The 15,312-nt window shown below is 50.7% G+C and overlaps 2 protein-coding genes across 4 annotated transcripts in view; one reads left to right on the top strand and one right to left on the bottom strand.

Annotated features, from left to right (window-relative positions):
• C2H2orf49 (chromosome 2 C2orf49 homolog) overlaps positions 1-2,238 on the bottom strand; it is a 37,164-nt gene extending 34,926 nt beyond the window's left edge. For both annotated transcript variants that reach the window (XR_011026188.1, XM_068268240.1), the window contains exon 1: positions 2,098-2,238. Coding sequence is in view for 1 of the 2 variants with exons in the window: in XM_068268240.1 (XP_068124341.1) it covers positions 2,098-2,214 (117 nt within the window). In the remaining variant the exon portion in view is untranslated. The remainder of the gene's footprint in view (positions 1-2,097) is intronic.
• Positions 2,239-2,513: 275 nt separating this feature from the next.
• The window catches only part of TGFBRAP1 (transforming growth factor beta receptor associated protein 1), a 68,355-nt gene continuing 55,556 nt past the window's right edge, over positions 2,514-15,312 (top strand). For both annotated transcript variants that reach the window (XM_068268235.1, XM_068268234.1), the window contains exon 1: positions 2,514-2,570. The gene's annotated coding sequence lies outside the window, so the exon portion shown is untranslated. The remainder of the gene's footprint in view (positions 2,571-15,312) is intronic.

A 15,312-nucleotide genomic window follows, 5' to 3' on the forward strand; every position in this document is an offset into this window, starting at 1 on the left:
CACCGACAGAGGGGCAGCTCCACTCACATAGTGCTCAGTCTACCCCCCTGGTCCGCCTCATCTCTGTTTTCTGATTTTTCTGATCTTTGTATATGACTACTTATGTATATTCTCCTGAACGGTATGCTTCTTCTTTCTACTTGTTTAGAACTGTACCATCACCGACCCTGTATGTGCCAAAAATAATTCCGGGTACAACTCCTGTTGTACTTGGCGAAATAAACCTGATACTGATAGTGTGCCTGTGAATCTGTGCGACTTTGCAAGAGCAATGTGAATGTATAAAGTGTTCTCCCCAGAATTTTTTTCCAGCTGGGTGGCATGAAAAAGTAGCCGGGTGAGGTGAGATAAGAGAATGCAGGGCTGGCACTTCTCCGCATAACTCTGCTTACAGAATAAGAGGAGGTGAGCCGATGACAGCCGGGTGGTCACCAAAACTAGCCGGGTGCAGCACCCAGCTAAAAGAGCCTGGGGAGAACACTGGTATATATACAGTGAGCTCTACATGACCTTGTCCCGACTCTAATGCCCAGTAGTGGAGCGTAGCAGTCACTCACCTCTCCTGCCCCAGCGTCAAGCTCGCTGTGCCCTTCTGCGTCTTCTCTTCAGCCATGCTTCTGTGAACAGAGACAAGCTGTACAGGAGAAGTGGAGACGCTGAGTAGCATTCCAGCTTCTCCATGTCTCCCCAATTAGCACACCTATGATCATGTGAATCAGAAGTAGTAGAGGAGACTCAAGGCTCTCAGGGGAAGGGGGTATATGGGGTTGCCTAACAGTCTGTACATACAATAGATACAAGTCAACACACAAAAAGAGCAATGTCGTTGAAATGACATTTCCCCAGAAAAAGTAGTAAAAACAAGTAATTTAAACAAACGTTGTTCACACAATGATATTCCAAACAATTGTTTAGTAATAAAACTGTGTGCGCGCAAGTGGAAAGTGACATTTTGCATGATATATGCAAATGCTTTTGAACAGAGTTATTTGAATGACTAGTACACGCCGTCGACTGCACAATATCTGCCCAATAGCTGTCTTAGTTTTTCCACCAGATGGATTAGGAAGAATACTTGATATCAAACACTCGCTGCCGTTTACATATATTTTTCAACAACAATTGTCTATTGAAATAGCGAAATCTGTAGCCCATTGGACATTTTACTTTTCACTAAGGATTGTACAAATGTGGCTGTCCTAATACTGCTGTGGAACTGGGAAGGGGTATCGGGGCCATGCGGCTACCTTATAATGGGAGTGTGACTGGGAGGAGGTCCAACCAGAATTTTGCTATGTGGCCCAGTGATTTGCTTGCTATTGTCCCACATTCAAATGTCAGCTAGGTGTGCACACAGGCAAATCCCCTGACTAAGCTTCCTGGGAATTGACTGTTCCCATAGATATCCTAAACAGCACTTGTTCAAACAGGAATGCCTACCAACATAAGCACTTGTAATATTGGTATCCCATCCAGGGCTTTGTTCTCAAGTGCCACTTTAGCGACACAAGCTGATCAATGGACTTGATAAAGTTAGGAAAAGTTTAGGGACACGCAGCCTTCCCCCCCACCTTTTCTTAACTTTGTAACTGTCAGGTTAGCTGCTCCCAGCCCCTCCTCCTGAGTTTCCTGTTTGCATAAGTAGTAGCAGATTTGCATATGATTTGCATCTGAGTTGAATGCAAAGTGTGCAGAAAATCTATTTAGGTGCTGCACACTGAGCTGGTGGTCATTTCGGATGCAGCCTTAGTGGTATGCGCTGGCGTTCTCCTCGCCGGACTTGATAAAGTGCTGTTGAAAATGTGCCACTGCTATATAAATGTACAGCAACAATTTTGCAAATAAAAATCAATGCTTCTACACAGGGGGGAGTCCAATAGCTGTTCAGAGGCTTTAGCTTTAATTTTAAAATGCATGCAAAATAACCATTAAAGTTTCCCCTAATTGTTATAATTACACTTTAAAGAAAAAAAAAATTTGCAGCCATGTTGGCTTGCCTGTAAGGAGTCACAGATGTTCCAGCAGGGCTACTACACATTTCTTACAAGAATAAAGAAACTATGAGTGCAACGAGGGCTTCCACCGAGCCATTCTCACCTGCTCTAGAGACAAGAGTAGGAAATCCCTGGAAAGCAGCTCTGGGTGCAGCAGCAGATCGCAGTCCTGCCCCATTAAACCCGCTCTGCCACCACCTCCACCACCAAGCTGAGCCATTACCCACACCTCCCACAATCCTCCTCGCCTCGACCGGAAGTGACAGCACAGCAGCTGTTGCCTAGCTGAGAAACAAACGCTTTGCAATGGATCGCCAAAACATATCGTATCATTATATGATATATCAGTAAACGTATACAACACCGAAGGATGATTGTCGTAATTAATTCGTAAAATACAAGCTGAGCTTCCAGTAAGCTGCCCAAAGTAAAGATGGCGGAGGCAGCCTCACCAACCTAGTCACATGGGCAGTGGTAAAGCGAGAGCAACGTGTCATGTGTCACTAGGCGCCGCCCCTGTCGGTGGCACGTGACTGTGGCAGAGAGAGGAGGCCCGGGGCTGCCGAGCATAAGCAGGTAGTGACCCTTTCCCTGCTAAACATGCCAGTGGGTGGTGGGTGGCTTCCCATACACTATCATCAAGCACTGCGTTGCTACACACAGCTCTCCCTATGTCAGTGGTGTGGAGAGGCGTATTACTGATATAGTTTCCTAGGCTTCTGTATACTGCTTTCATTAGGGCTATAGGTGTGAAGGGCTGCAGTGCAGAACAGACATCGCCTCACTGTGTGACCATGTAACCAATACTGCTGTGTGTGGCATACATTGCAGGCAGCATTATGTCTAGCTCTCGTTGCCTGAACTTATTTCCTCCAGTGCATGTAATATGCCTGTCGCGGCCTTAATATTGAGCAATATGCCATGATAGCCAGTCAGTTTTTGTTATTGACTGGACTATGGGCTACATACTATACACAGTAAATCGAAAACACTGTAGTTAAAGGTGTTGCATTTTTTACTTTATTTGCATTTTGCTTATAATGCCTTGGTATTAATTTCATCTGGTTAATACATTCACTTGCTGAGTAAGCTGTTAATGCCCCAGTGCACAATTTCTTGCCTGTAATATTCTTCCTTGAATTTGTGTTTATGTCATACATTATTTTGCCTCACTGCAGGAATGTACAGCTCTATGGAAGATGTTGGTGCCATATAAATGAAAAATATGATTATTCTGAGAATGCCATGACTGCCTGTGTGTGTGTGTATATATATATATATATATATATATATATATATATATATATATATATATATATATATATATATATATATATATATATATATATATACTGCTTCTTCATGAACATTGCACAAAGCACAGCTATTGTTGCAGCATGTTAAGATCTAATCCGTCCTTACTACTTGAGATAATGCATTTATTTTACTGAAGGGCTTTACAAAGAGAATTCACCTAGAGGTAAATGACTGATATGTCTTTGGCTGTTATGATATGATTATAGAGTTATATAAGTCTCTGGAGCTCCCTTCTTCTTCTTGTGTGTTCAATTTTTGAAATTATTAATACCACCTAAAAGCTCTGATTTTCAGTCACGCATATTATCTGACCTAAGGCCCGGTTCACATCTGTGGTTTTTTTATGGAACATAACCGGAACATACCGTATTTCGCGCCGTATAAGACGCTCCGGAATATAAGACGCACCCAGGTTTAGAGGGAAAAATCCAGGGAAAAAAAATATATACTAATCCTGGTGTGTCCATATTCCAGGAGCGTCTTATAATGGTGTCCCCTTCTGTCCCCCTCTGTCCTCTTTGACCTCCTGTGTGTCCCCTTATGCCCCCAGGTGTCTTCTTCTGTCGCTGGGTGTCCCCCTTCTGCCCACTGTGTGGCTGCTCTGTCCAGCTTCTGTTCCCCAGGTGTCCCCTATGGTGTTGTCTTATTATGTGACTGCCCCCCCCCCTCCTGACCCCTGTGTAGCCTCTGCCCAGCCCCCTGTATTTCCCTGCGTATTACATGTCCCCTCGCCTCCCTGTGTGGTCTCTCTGCCTCCGCTGGTGTATTGATGTCCCCCCTTCTCTTACCTATGTGGCCGCTCTGACAAGCCCCGTATATTTGTCTCAGCTTATGTGTATAAAGTCTTTCCTTGCGTCGTGTGGCCGCCCGCTTTGTCGTATATGACGTCATCTCCACAAGCGCCGGTCACTAGAGCAAGAAGTGAGGACATCGTCGATCCCCGGGCAGCGTGGATGTAGTAAGATATGCTGTCTAGAACTACATTTAACAGGCACGGGGAGACACCGACGGGGGGGGGGGGGGGGGCGGGACAAAGCGGGCGGCCACACGACGCAAGGAAAGACTTTATACACATAAGCTGAGACACATATATGGGGCTTGTCAGAGCGGCCACATAGGTAACAGAAGGGGGGACACGGCACACCAGACATGCGGCTGGGATTATGCAGGGAATCCCCGGTGATGCGGCGGGTCAGCGATTTGTAACGGCGGGCGATCGTAACTCGGGGATTCCCTGCCTTTGCCGTGTGACGCAGTGACTTTTTCTCCCCATTTTTGGGGGAGAAAAAGCGCGTCTTATACGGCGGAAAATACGGTATACTGTACAAACAGAACAGATGTGAAAGGATCCAATGTTAACCTATTGGACTGTTCACATGCATCTGTTGGTATGGATATGTTCCGTTCCCTGGACCAAAAAAATGCAGTAGGCCCTAATTTTCTGGACCGTTCTGCCTAGCGGAACTGAACCGGACAAAAAATGCTGCTGCATTGGGGAAATGAAAAACGGAACGTTTCTTCACACTAGTGAAGAAACAAACTGTTCCACAGGGGATGGGGGGATGTGGCAATGCGAACGTGAGCGGCGGGAGGGTGAGGGAAGGTGCAGCAGCCGGGTGTGTGGGTGAGCGAGGGTAATTGGGCCTTTAATACATACCTAAAGGCCAGCGGTAGAGGCTTCCGTCTTCTTCCGCGTCATGACGCGCTGTGTAATCATAGCGCAAGAAGAGATAAGCCTCTGCCACTGCCATTAGGTATGTATTTACTGGCAAACGGAGTGAAAACGGAGCAGTGCTTTTCAGCGCTGCTAGATTTGGGCGCAGCCAGCGCCGCCATAGACTATAGTGGGAATCAGTATATAGCGGCGCTCAGTGAGTAGGACTGCTGGCAGATATTGGGAGCCGCCTAGCCCCACTGGCAGAGATATTGGTAGCTGCCTAGCCCCGCTGGCAGAGATATCGGTAGCTGCCTAGGACTGCTGGCAGAGATATTGGTAGCTGCCTAGCCCCCCACTGGTAGCCGGAGCAGTGCTTTTCAGCGCTGCTAGATTTGGGCGCCGCCATAGACTATAATAGGAATCAGTCTATAGCGGCGCTAAGTGAGTAATGTTGGCTCCATCAGAAGACGGAGCCGAAGTTGCTTAAAAAAACACAATAATTCGGCCTCCAGCAATCGCTGGAAGCCGAATTATACCATTCCCCCACTATCCATGGCGGCCTGGATGGGGAATAGTAATTAACACGGCCCGGACTTGTGCAGAAGTAGGATCAGCCATATACTGGCTGTATCCTGCGCCTAAGTCTACCGGCGCCGTTTTCATATGTGTGCAGTGAAAACTGATCCGATCCATCGGTGATCAGATCAGTTTTCACAATCTGTTTGCCAATTTGCACAGAGCCATCTGGATCCGGTGAACCGATCACCGGATCCATTTGGCTCATATTTTCTAATGTGAACACGGCCTAAGCCATTTTAGCCTGTTGTTTGCCGATCACTTTTTGCATATAACCAGTTTATTAAAGCACACAGATATTACATGCAACATTCCCACTCCCCTTACCACCCATGTCCACCTCTCCTTTCCTCATTAGACTGTGAAGGCATTGTTCATTGGTTTAGCTATATTGCCCACACATCCCTGTATATGCATATCTTCATTGTTTGCATTCTCGTTATTTTTACATCTTTGCATACAAGACAAGAATATAGAGTGGTATAAGCCAGAGAGTGTGATTCTTGTCACAAGTAAGAGGAGAACTGTGGACCATTTTGCTTGGGGGCAAACGCAACCAAATGGGCCTTGAAGGAGTATGATGGGGAGAGAGGAGTGCTGAAAAAAAGTGCATGGTGCCATATGAGCCTGAGTTCCAGTGCCCCAGCTTTTCAGTGTTCAGTGCATTTCCTGCTTTTAGTACTCCGTTGTGTCTGATGTTGGAAACCCCCTTTGACTGCTGTCAGATATTGGGAGCCACCTAGGACTGCTGGCAGATATTGGGATCCACCTAGGACTGCTGGCAGATATTGGGATCCACCTAGGACTGCTGGCAGATATTGGGATCCACCTAGGACTGCTGGCAGATATTGGGATCCACCTAGGACTGCTGGCTGATATTGGGATCCACCTAGGACTGCTGGCTGATATTGGGATCCACCTAGGACTGCTGGCAGATATTGGGATCCACCTAGGACTGCTGGCAGATATTGGGATCCACCTAGGACTGCTGGCAGATATTGGGATCCACCTAGGACTGCTGGCAGATATTGGGATCCACCTAGGACTGCTGGCAGATATTGGGATCCACCTAGGACTGCTGGCAGATATTGGGATCCACCTAGGACTGCTGGCAGATATTGGGATCCGCCTAGGCCTGCTGGCAGATGTTGGGATCCGCCTAGGACTGCTGGCGGATGTTGGGATCCGCCTAGGCCTGCTGGCGGATGTTGGGATCCGCCTAGGCCTGCTGGCGGATGTTGGGATCCGCCTAGGCCTGCTGGCGGATGTTGGGATCCGCCTAGGCCTGCTGGCGGATGTTGGGATCCGCCTAGGCCTGCTGGCGGATGTTGGGATCCGCCTAGGCCTGCTGGCGGATGTTGGGATCCGCCTAGGCCTGCTGGCGGATGTTGGGATCCGCCTAGGCCTGCTGGCGGATGTTGGGATCCGCCTAGGCCTGCTGGCGGATGTTGGGATCCGCCTAGGCCTGCTGGCGGATGTTGGGATCCGCCTAGGCCTGCTGGCGGATGTTGGGATCCGCCTAGGCCTGCTGGCGGATGTTGGGATCCGCCTAGGCCTGCTGGCGGATGTTGGGATCCGCCTAGGCCTGCTGGCGGATGTTGGGATCCGCCTAGGCCTGCTGGCGGATGTTGGGATCCGCCTAGGCCTGCTGGCGGATGTTGGGATCCGCCTAGGCCTGCTGGCGGATGTTGGGATCCGCCTAGGCCTGCTGGCGGATGTTGGGATCCGCCTAGGCCTGCTGGCGGATGTTGGGATCCGCCTAGGCCTGCTGGCGGATGTTGGGATCCGCCTAGGCCTGCTGGCGGATGTTGGGATCCGCCTAGGCCTGCTGGCGGATGTTGGGATCCGCCTAGGCCTGCTGGCGGATGTTGGGATCCGCCTAGGCCTGCTGGCGGATGTTGGGATCCGCCTAGGCCTGCTGGCGGATGTTGGGATCCGCCTAGGCCTGCTGGCGGATGTTGGGATCCGCCTAGGCCTGCTGGCGGATGTTGGGATCCGCCTAGGCCTGCTGGCGGATGTTGGGATCCGCCTAGGCCTGCTGGCGGATGTTGGGATCCGCCTAGGCCTGCTGGCGGATGTTGGGATCCGCCTAGGCCTGCTGGCGGATGTTGGGATCCGCCTAGGCCTGCTGGCGGATGTTGGGATCCGCCTAGGCCTGCTGGCGGATGTTGGGATCCGCCTAGGCCTGCTGGCGGATGTTGGGATCCGCCTAGGCCTGCTGGCGGATGTTGGGATCCGCCTAGGCCTGCTGGCGGATGTTGGGATCCGCCTAGGCCTGCTGGCGGATGTTGGGATCCGCCTAGGCCTGCTGGCGGATGTTGGGATCCGCCTAGGCCTGCTGGCGGACGTTGGGATCCGCCTAGGCCTGCTGGCGGACGTTGGGATCCGCCTAGGCCTGCTGGCGGACGTTGGGATCCGCCTAGGCCTGCTGGCGGACGTTGGGATCCGCCTAGGCCTGCTGGCGGACGTTGGGATCCGCCTAGGCCTGCTGGCGGACGTTGGGATCCGCCTAGGCCTGCTGGCGGACGTTGGGATCCGCCTAGGCCTGCTGGCGGACGTTGGGATCCGCCTAGGCCTGCTGGCGGACGTTGGGATCCGCCTAGGCCTGCTGGCGGACGTTGGGATCCGCCTAGGCCTGCTGGCGGACGTTGGGATCCGCCTAGGCCTGCTGGCGGACGTTGGGATCCGCCTAGGCCTGCTGGCGGACGTTGGGATCCGCCTAGGCCTGCTGGCGGACGTTGGGATCCGCCTAGGCCTGCTGGCGGACGTTGGGATCCGCCTAGGCCTGCTGGCGGACGTTGGGATCCGCCTAGGCCTGCTGGCGGACGTTGGGATCCGCCTAGGCCTGCTGGCGGACGTTGGGATCCGCCTAGGCCTGCTGGCGGACGTTGGGATCCGCCTAGGCCTGCTGGCGGACGTTGGGATCCGCCTAGGCCTGCTGGCGGACGTTGGGATCCGCCTAGGCCTGCTGGCGGACGTTGGGATCCGCCTAGGCCTGCTGGCGGACGTTGGGATCCGCCTAGGCCTGCTGGCGGACGTTGGGATCCGCCTAGGCCTGCTGGAAGAGATATTGGGAGCCGCTTAGGACTGCTGGCAGATACTGGAGGCTGCTTAGGACTGCTGGCAGATACTGGAAGCTGCATAGAACTGCTGGCAGGTACTGGGAGACGCTTAGGACTGCTGGCAGAGATATTGGGAGCCGCCTAGGCCTGCTGGCAGAGATATTGGGAGCCGCCTAGGCCTGCTGGCAGAGATATTGGGAGCCGCCTAGGCCTGCTGGCAGAGATATTGGGAGCCGCCTAGGCCTGCTGGCAGAGATATTGGGAGCTGCCTAGCCCCGCTGGCAGAGATATTGGCAGCCGCCTAGACTGCTGGCAGAGACATTGGTAGCCGCCTAGCCCCACTGGCAGAGATATTGGCAGCTGCCTAGGACTGCTGGCAGAGAGTTTGGTAGCTGCCTAGCCCCCCACTGGTAGCCGGAGCAGTGTTTTTCAGCGCTGCTAGATTTGGGCGCCGCCATAGACTATAATAGGAATCAGTCTATAGCGGCGCTCAGTGAGTAATGTCGGCTCCATCAGAAGACGGAGCCGAAGTTGCTTAAAAAACACAATAATTCGGCTTCCATCAATCGCTGGAAGCCAAATTATTTCATTCCCCCACTATCCATGGCGGCCTGGAGGGGGAATAGTAATTAAAACGGCCCGGACTATCCCGCGCCCAAGTCTACCGGCGCCGATTTCAAATGTACTCACTGGTAGCTGCCTAGGACTGCTGGCAGATATTGGGAGCTGCCTAGGACTGCTGGCAGATATTGGGAGCTGCCTAGGACTGCTGGCAGATACTGGAGGCTGCTTAGGACTGCTGGCAGATATTGGGAGCTGCTTAGGACTGCTGGCAGATATTGGGAGCTGCCTAGGACTGCTGGCAGATATTGGGAGCTGCCTAGGACTGCTGGCAGATATTGGGAGCTGCCTAGGACTGCTGGCAGATATTGGGAGCTGCCTAGGACTGCTGGCAGATATTGGGAGCTGCCTAGGACTGCTGGCAGATATTGGGAGCTGCCTAGGACTGCTGGCAGATATTGGGAGCTGCCTAGGACTGCTGGCAGATATTGGGAGCTGCCTAGGACTGCTGGCAGATATTGGGAGCTGCCTAGGACTGCTGGCAGATATTGGGAGCTGCCTAGGACTGCTGGCAGATATTGGGAGCTGCCTAGGACTGCTGGCAGATATTGGGAGCTGCCTAGGACTGCTGGCAGATATTGGGAGCTGCCTAGGACTGCTGGCAGATATTGGGAGCTGCCTAGGACTGCTGGCAGATATTGGGAGCTGCCTAGGACTGCTGGCAGATATTGGGAGCTGCCTAGGACTGCTGGCAGATATTGGGAGCTGCCTAGGACTGCTGGCAGATATTGGGAGCTGCCTAGGACTGCTGGCAGATATTGGGAGCTGCCTAGGACTGCTGGCAGATATTGGGAGCTGCCTAGGACTGCTGGCAGATATTGGGAGCTGCCTAGGACTGCTGGCAGATATTGGGAGCTGCCTAGGACTGCTGGCAGATATTGGGAGCTGCCTAGGACTGCTGGCAGATATTGGGAGCTGCCTAGGACTGCTGGCAGATATTGGGAGCTGCCTAGGACTGCTGGCAGATATTGGGAGCTGCCTAGGACTGCTGGCAGATATTGGGAGCTGCCTAGGACTGCTGGCAGATATTGGGAGCTGCCTAGGACTGCTGGCAGATATTGGGAGCTGCCTAGGACTGCTGGCAGATATTGGGAGCTGCCTAGGACTGCTGGCAGATATTGGGAGCTGCCTAGGACTGCTGGCAGATATTGGGAGCTGCCTAGGACTGCTGGCAGATATTGGGAGCTGCCTAGGACTGCTGGCAGATATTGGGAGCTGCCTAGGACTGCTGGCAGATATTGGGAGCTGCCTAGGACTGCTGGCAGATATTGGGAGCTGCCTAGGACTGCTGGCAGATATTGGGAGCTGCCTAGGACTGCTGGCAGATATTGGGAGCTGCCTAGGACTGCTGGCAGATATTGGGAGCTGCCTAGGACTGCTGGCAGATATTGGGAGCTGCCTAGGACTGCTGGCAGATATTGGGAGCTGCCTAGGACTGCTGGCAGATATTGGGAGCTGCCTAGGACTGCTGGCAGATATTGGGAGCTGCCTAGGACTGCTGGCAGATATTGGGAGCTGCCTAGGACTGCTGGCAGATATTGGGAGCTGCCTAGGACTGCTGGCAGATATTGGGAGCTGCCTAGGACTGCTGGCAGATATTGGGAGCTGCCTAGGACTGCTGGCAGATATTGGGAGCTGCCTAGGACTGCTGGCAGATACTGGGAGCTGCCTAGGACTGCTGGCCAAGTTGGTGGTATCCCTAAGTCAGTGATGGCTAACCTTGGCACTCCAGCTGTGACATAACTACAAATCCCATCATGCCTCTGCCTCCCCGAGTTATGCTTAGCAGTGTTCTCCCCAGAAATTTTTTTTACAGCCAGGTGGCATGAAAAAATAGCCGGGTGGGGTGAGATGAGAGACTGCTGGGCTGACGCTTCTCTGGTTACAGCAGAGGAGGAGGTGAGCAGATAACAGCCGGGTGCTCACCAAAACTAGCCGGGTGGAGCACCCAGCTAAAAGAGCCTGGGGAGAACACTGCTTAGAGCTGTCAGAGTATTGCAATGCCTCATGGGACTTGTAGTTCCACCACTGCTGGAGTGCCAAAGTTAGCCATCACTGCCCTAAGTACTTTAACCTCCTTAGCGGTAACCCTGTGCTGGGCAAGGCGCCGCGGAGGATTCCTCAGGCCCTGCTGGGCCGATTTGCATAATTTTGCAATCGCCGCCGCCCGCGCGCCGCTACCCGCCACAATACAGGCCCCCCCCCCGCCCGCATACCCCTTGCGCAGCCTTGCCAGGCTGCGCTATGGGGTGGATCGGGATTCCCTGTGATGTCACGGCGTCGATGACGTCACTCCGTTCGTCGCCATGGCGACGGGGGAAGCCCTCAAGGAAATCCCGTTCAGAACGGGATTTCCTTATGGGCAAGCGGCGCCGGCGGCAATCTAACGGTACGTGGGGACGCCGCAGGGAGGGGGGAAGCATGTAGCTAGCGCTAGGCTAGCTACATGCTAAAAAAAAAAGGTGAGAAAAACCCTCCCGCGGCCGCGCAGCCGCACAATTCATACCGCCAGGGAGGTTAACAATGAAGGATGATGAGGATTGCCAGATCACACTGTCACTCACCTGTTACTGGCTACCGTGTTGCTTTCCGTCTATAATGCAGTTGCTGAGAACATAACCTTCCCAGTTCCACCTCCCTCAAACTGTTCAATCACTAAGATGTATATGGGCTAATCGGCAAGAATCTCAGGTGAGATTATTCCACGGTTGGCTAATCAGTTTTCTCAAATTGTCGATTGAGTGCGCTCTCCCCCTCCTTTTCCCCCCTTGTCCTTTACAAATATCTTCACCACCCATAGTGGCTTTTAAAGGAGCAGCACCAACTAACATACTTTGTCTAGACTTTACATCGGTATTGCCAAGATCGCTCCCTCTGTCGAGTACAGAGGTCCAACAACCCTTTCTTCCACAATCACTAAGATGGAGGCAAGGCCGGGGAGGTAGTGGTCTTGGGTGCTGCTGCTTAGTAGTGAGGAAGTCGCAAGAGAGCAATGGCTGAATTAATAACCGGTCCTATTAGCAGATCGCCCCCAAGCAGCTCTTTTTAGTGGAAAGCTGGTGGCCCAAAGGGAAAGTGCCTTCCTCTCCCCTGGACCCCCCCCCCCACAAATATTTAGAGCTGCCTATTCACCTAACCTTACTTGGAGACACACCAGTGACTTATTTCACATTGCAATAGAAGCATCTTGTTTTGTCTCATGTTGCCTCATTTGTTGCAAAATTATGGGTTGTTAGAGTTTGAAAGTCACTCCCGGTGTTTTATTAGAAGCCTGTAACTATTTAATCTTTAATTATTAGAAATCAGAGGCTGCAATGGTTTACTCTGCTGCTTTTCCACACAGAGGTCCTTGATTTTATTCCCATCATAGATCTTGAAAGCATGGAATTTAATGTTGTTCCCACGTCTGTGTTTGCTTTTAGTGATGCTGTGTGGATTCTGATTTGTCCATTCGCACTGTACGAGCACTGGAATGTTCTTGCATAGGTGATCTTGATTTAATTGGGGCTCATTAAAGCCTCATCTACACGGGTAGATGAGGCTGCGATCCGGCGGCTCGATTAGCCACCGGGTCGCCTCTTCCGCGTGCGCCGCATTCGATTCCCCGCCGCTGCTTATCTTCCGCTCGATTCCCTGCCATTGTCCCCTCGCGGGGAGCGAGCGGGGAATCGGCGGAAGCAACATCCGTCCTGTCGGATCTTATCAGTCGAGCTGCATCAGCCGCATTGATAAGGAACATCGCGGCCGCATCTACGCGTGTAGATGCGGCTTAAGACATAACCGCTACCATCTCTGACAGATTTTGTAATGTTTAGCTAGGATTTGCCATTCCAGCTTAGACACTTATTGTTTGTGTGCTGTGAGTTATTATATCTGGGATGTTGGTGATTTGCATTGTATCTCCACCAGCAGGATGAGAACTGATCCATCTATATGTACTCTTAAAACATACCTGCTTATTGGGCAACAAGTAAGCTGTGGGCTGTGAATACTAATCGGCCAGTCATCCACCCTGAGTATATCGAGACTGAATACAATTATTGGTGAACACAACATTAAAAATTGGGCTTAAAGCGGATCCGAGATGAAAAACTAAATATAACAAGTGACTTGTCTATATATCTTATCTAAAGTTTAGATAGTTTACACAGCAAATCTATCTTCAAACAGCTTCAACAGTATATTAATATTTTTTCCTGTGATACAATGGGAGCAGACATGTTTTCTGCTTGTCACTATTACACAATTACACACACAGGCAAGCTTATCTGTATCTAGGCATGCTAATCTGCATATTCTGTGAAAACTCCACTATCTCATCTCCTCCATTACACAGGCAACTGATCTGTATCTGCACTGCAGCTCTCAGATTGTGACAACTCTGCCTCTGAAATCTATAGCTAGTAACACCTTTTTCACCTGCCCAGACTGAAATCCCACAATCCCTTGCAAGCGCCAAGGCACTCTGGAGAAGGTGTGGCTTGTTTAGTTTATAGGAAATTAGGGTATTAAAACAAAACAAAACAAGTATTTGGCTTGAGGAATGCCCTATAAACTATATGTAAGGAACACAATTATGCAATGAGTAAAAGTTCATCTCAGATCCACTTTAAAGAGACACTGAAGCGGAATTTTTTTTTTATATCATCAATTGGTTGTGTAGCAGGGGTAATTACTAGAACATTGGCAAATATTCTCATATTTTTATTTTCAGCTTTTTTTTTTTTTTATAACATTGCATCATTCTCTAATACTTGCAGTTTACACATTAATCAGCATTCTAAAAGTTTTTGCAGAACAGGCAGTTAACTTTTGACCTGTCCTGAACTGTTTTCTGCAAAATAAATACACAATAAAGCTGAGATAACCTAATCAGAAGTCAGAGCTCTCCACGACTTTCAAAGTCGCAGAGCTCAATGGCTATTTGCATAGATAATAACTGGAGTTTCTTTTAAGGGGCCCATACACCTAACGATTTTCCCGCCGATATACAGCAGATTCGATCACTGTGATTCGAATCTGCTGTGAAATTGTTGCGCAAACGTTGAAAGAACAATAAAACGTAAAAGTAAAGGAAAAAGGGGGTTTGGAGGGCATATGTCACAAATCACCAAAATCAATAATGTAGTGAAAAAATACAAAATTTATTAATATTCTTAATCAAACACATTAAAAAGCACCAATATAAACTACCAAGAGGCCTCACTCAGCACACATCCAATCATCCAAACATACCACTACCTAGGATCACCTAGTGTGATCAGGGAACCCAGAACAACCGGCCATGTCTGGGCCTGGGCAAAAAAATCTCTTACGGAAACTGACTCTTATGCAGTAGGACACACTATAAAAGTTCAAAAAACAAAAAGGACTTAAAATGGCGAATATAATATATCATGAGGTCAAGCAATTCAATTGTTGCAATCGGCAGACCACGACAGATCAGATGGAAAAAAGGTGACAAAGTCTGTATATCCAGCAAAGAACCAGAGAGCTCATGCAGCACATGCAAGCAAGCAGTCCAGTGAAATGGCATAGCAGGCAAAGATGGATCAAACAAAGATTGCAGCAGGCACAGATCGAACATGTAGCACAGAGCAAACCGTATATACTGTACCCAGTCCTGATGCAGCAAAATGGAGTCCAGTTAGCTCCTGGAGAATGCCTGGTCTCTCAAACCCATCACAGCTTGGGGAGTGACCAGCAGCTTAGCAAGGTTTGTCCATTCCAGTGTGCTGATATGAAAAGCTGTAAAAATTAGATGGAATCCCAGCCAAGGCATAGGGCTGCTATGGCAGTGCTCAGTCTGAAGTAAATGCTAGGGTCCTCATCCAATGTCTGTTTTCCAGAGAAGGGATGCACCAGGCCACCAGGGGGTGGATGTGGACGGTAGGAGGGCGGCAGGCCGCAAAGCAGAGAGGTGCCAACACCACACCGGCAGCCCTGACATGTTTCGCCGGGTCTACCGGCTTTTTCAAAGGGAGGCATGGCTAAAACTCGTGCACCGCCCGCAGCCCCTTATAGGAGCCGCGTCACCAACTGCGCACGCGTCCGCATGCGTAAATATGTCCGCATCAGACGCCAC

Source organism: Hyperolius riggenbachi, chromosome 2 (genome assembly GCF_040937935.1).
Source record: "Hyperolius riggenbachi isolate aHypRig1 chromosome 2, aHypRig1.pri, whole genome shotgun sequence".
Lineage (NCBI taxonomy): Eukaryota > Metazoa > Chordata > Amphibia > Anura > Hyperoliidae > Hyperolius > Hyperolius riggenbachi.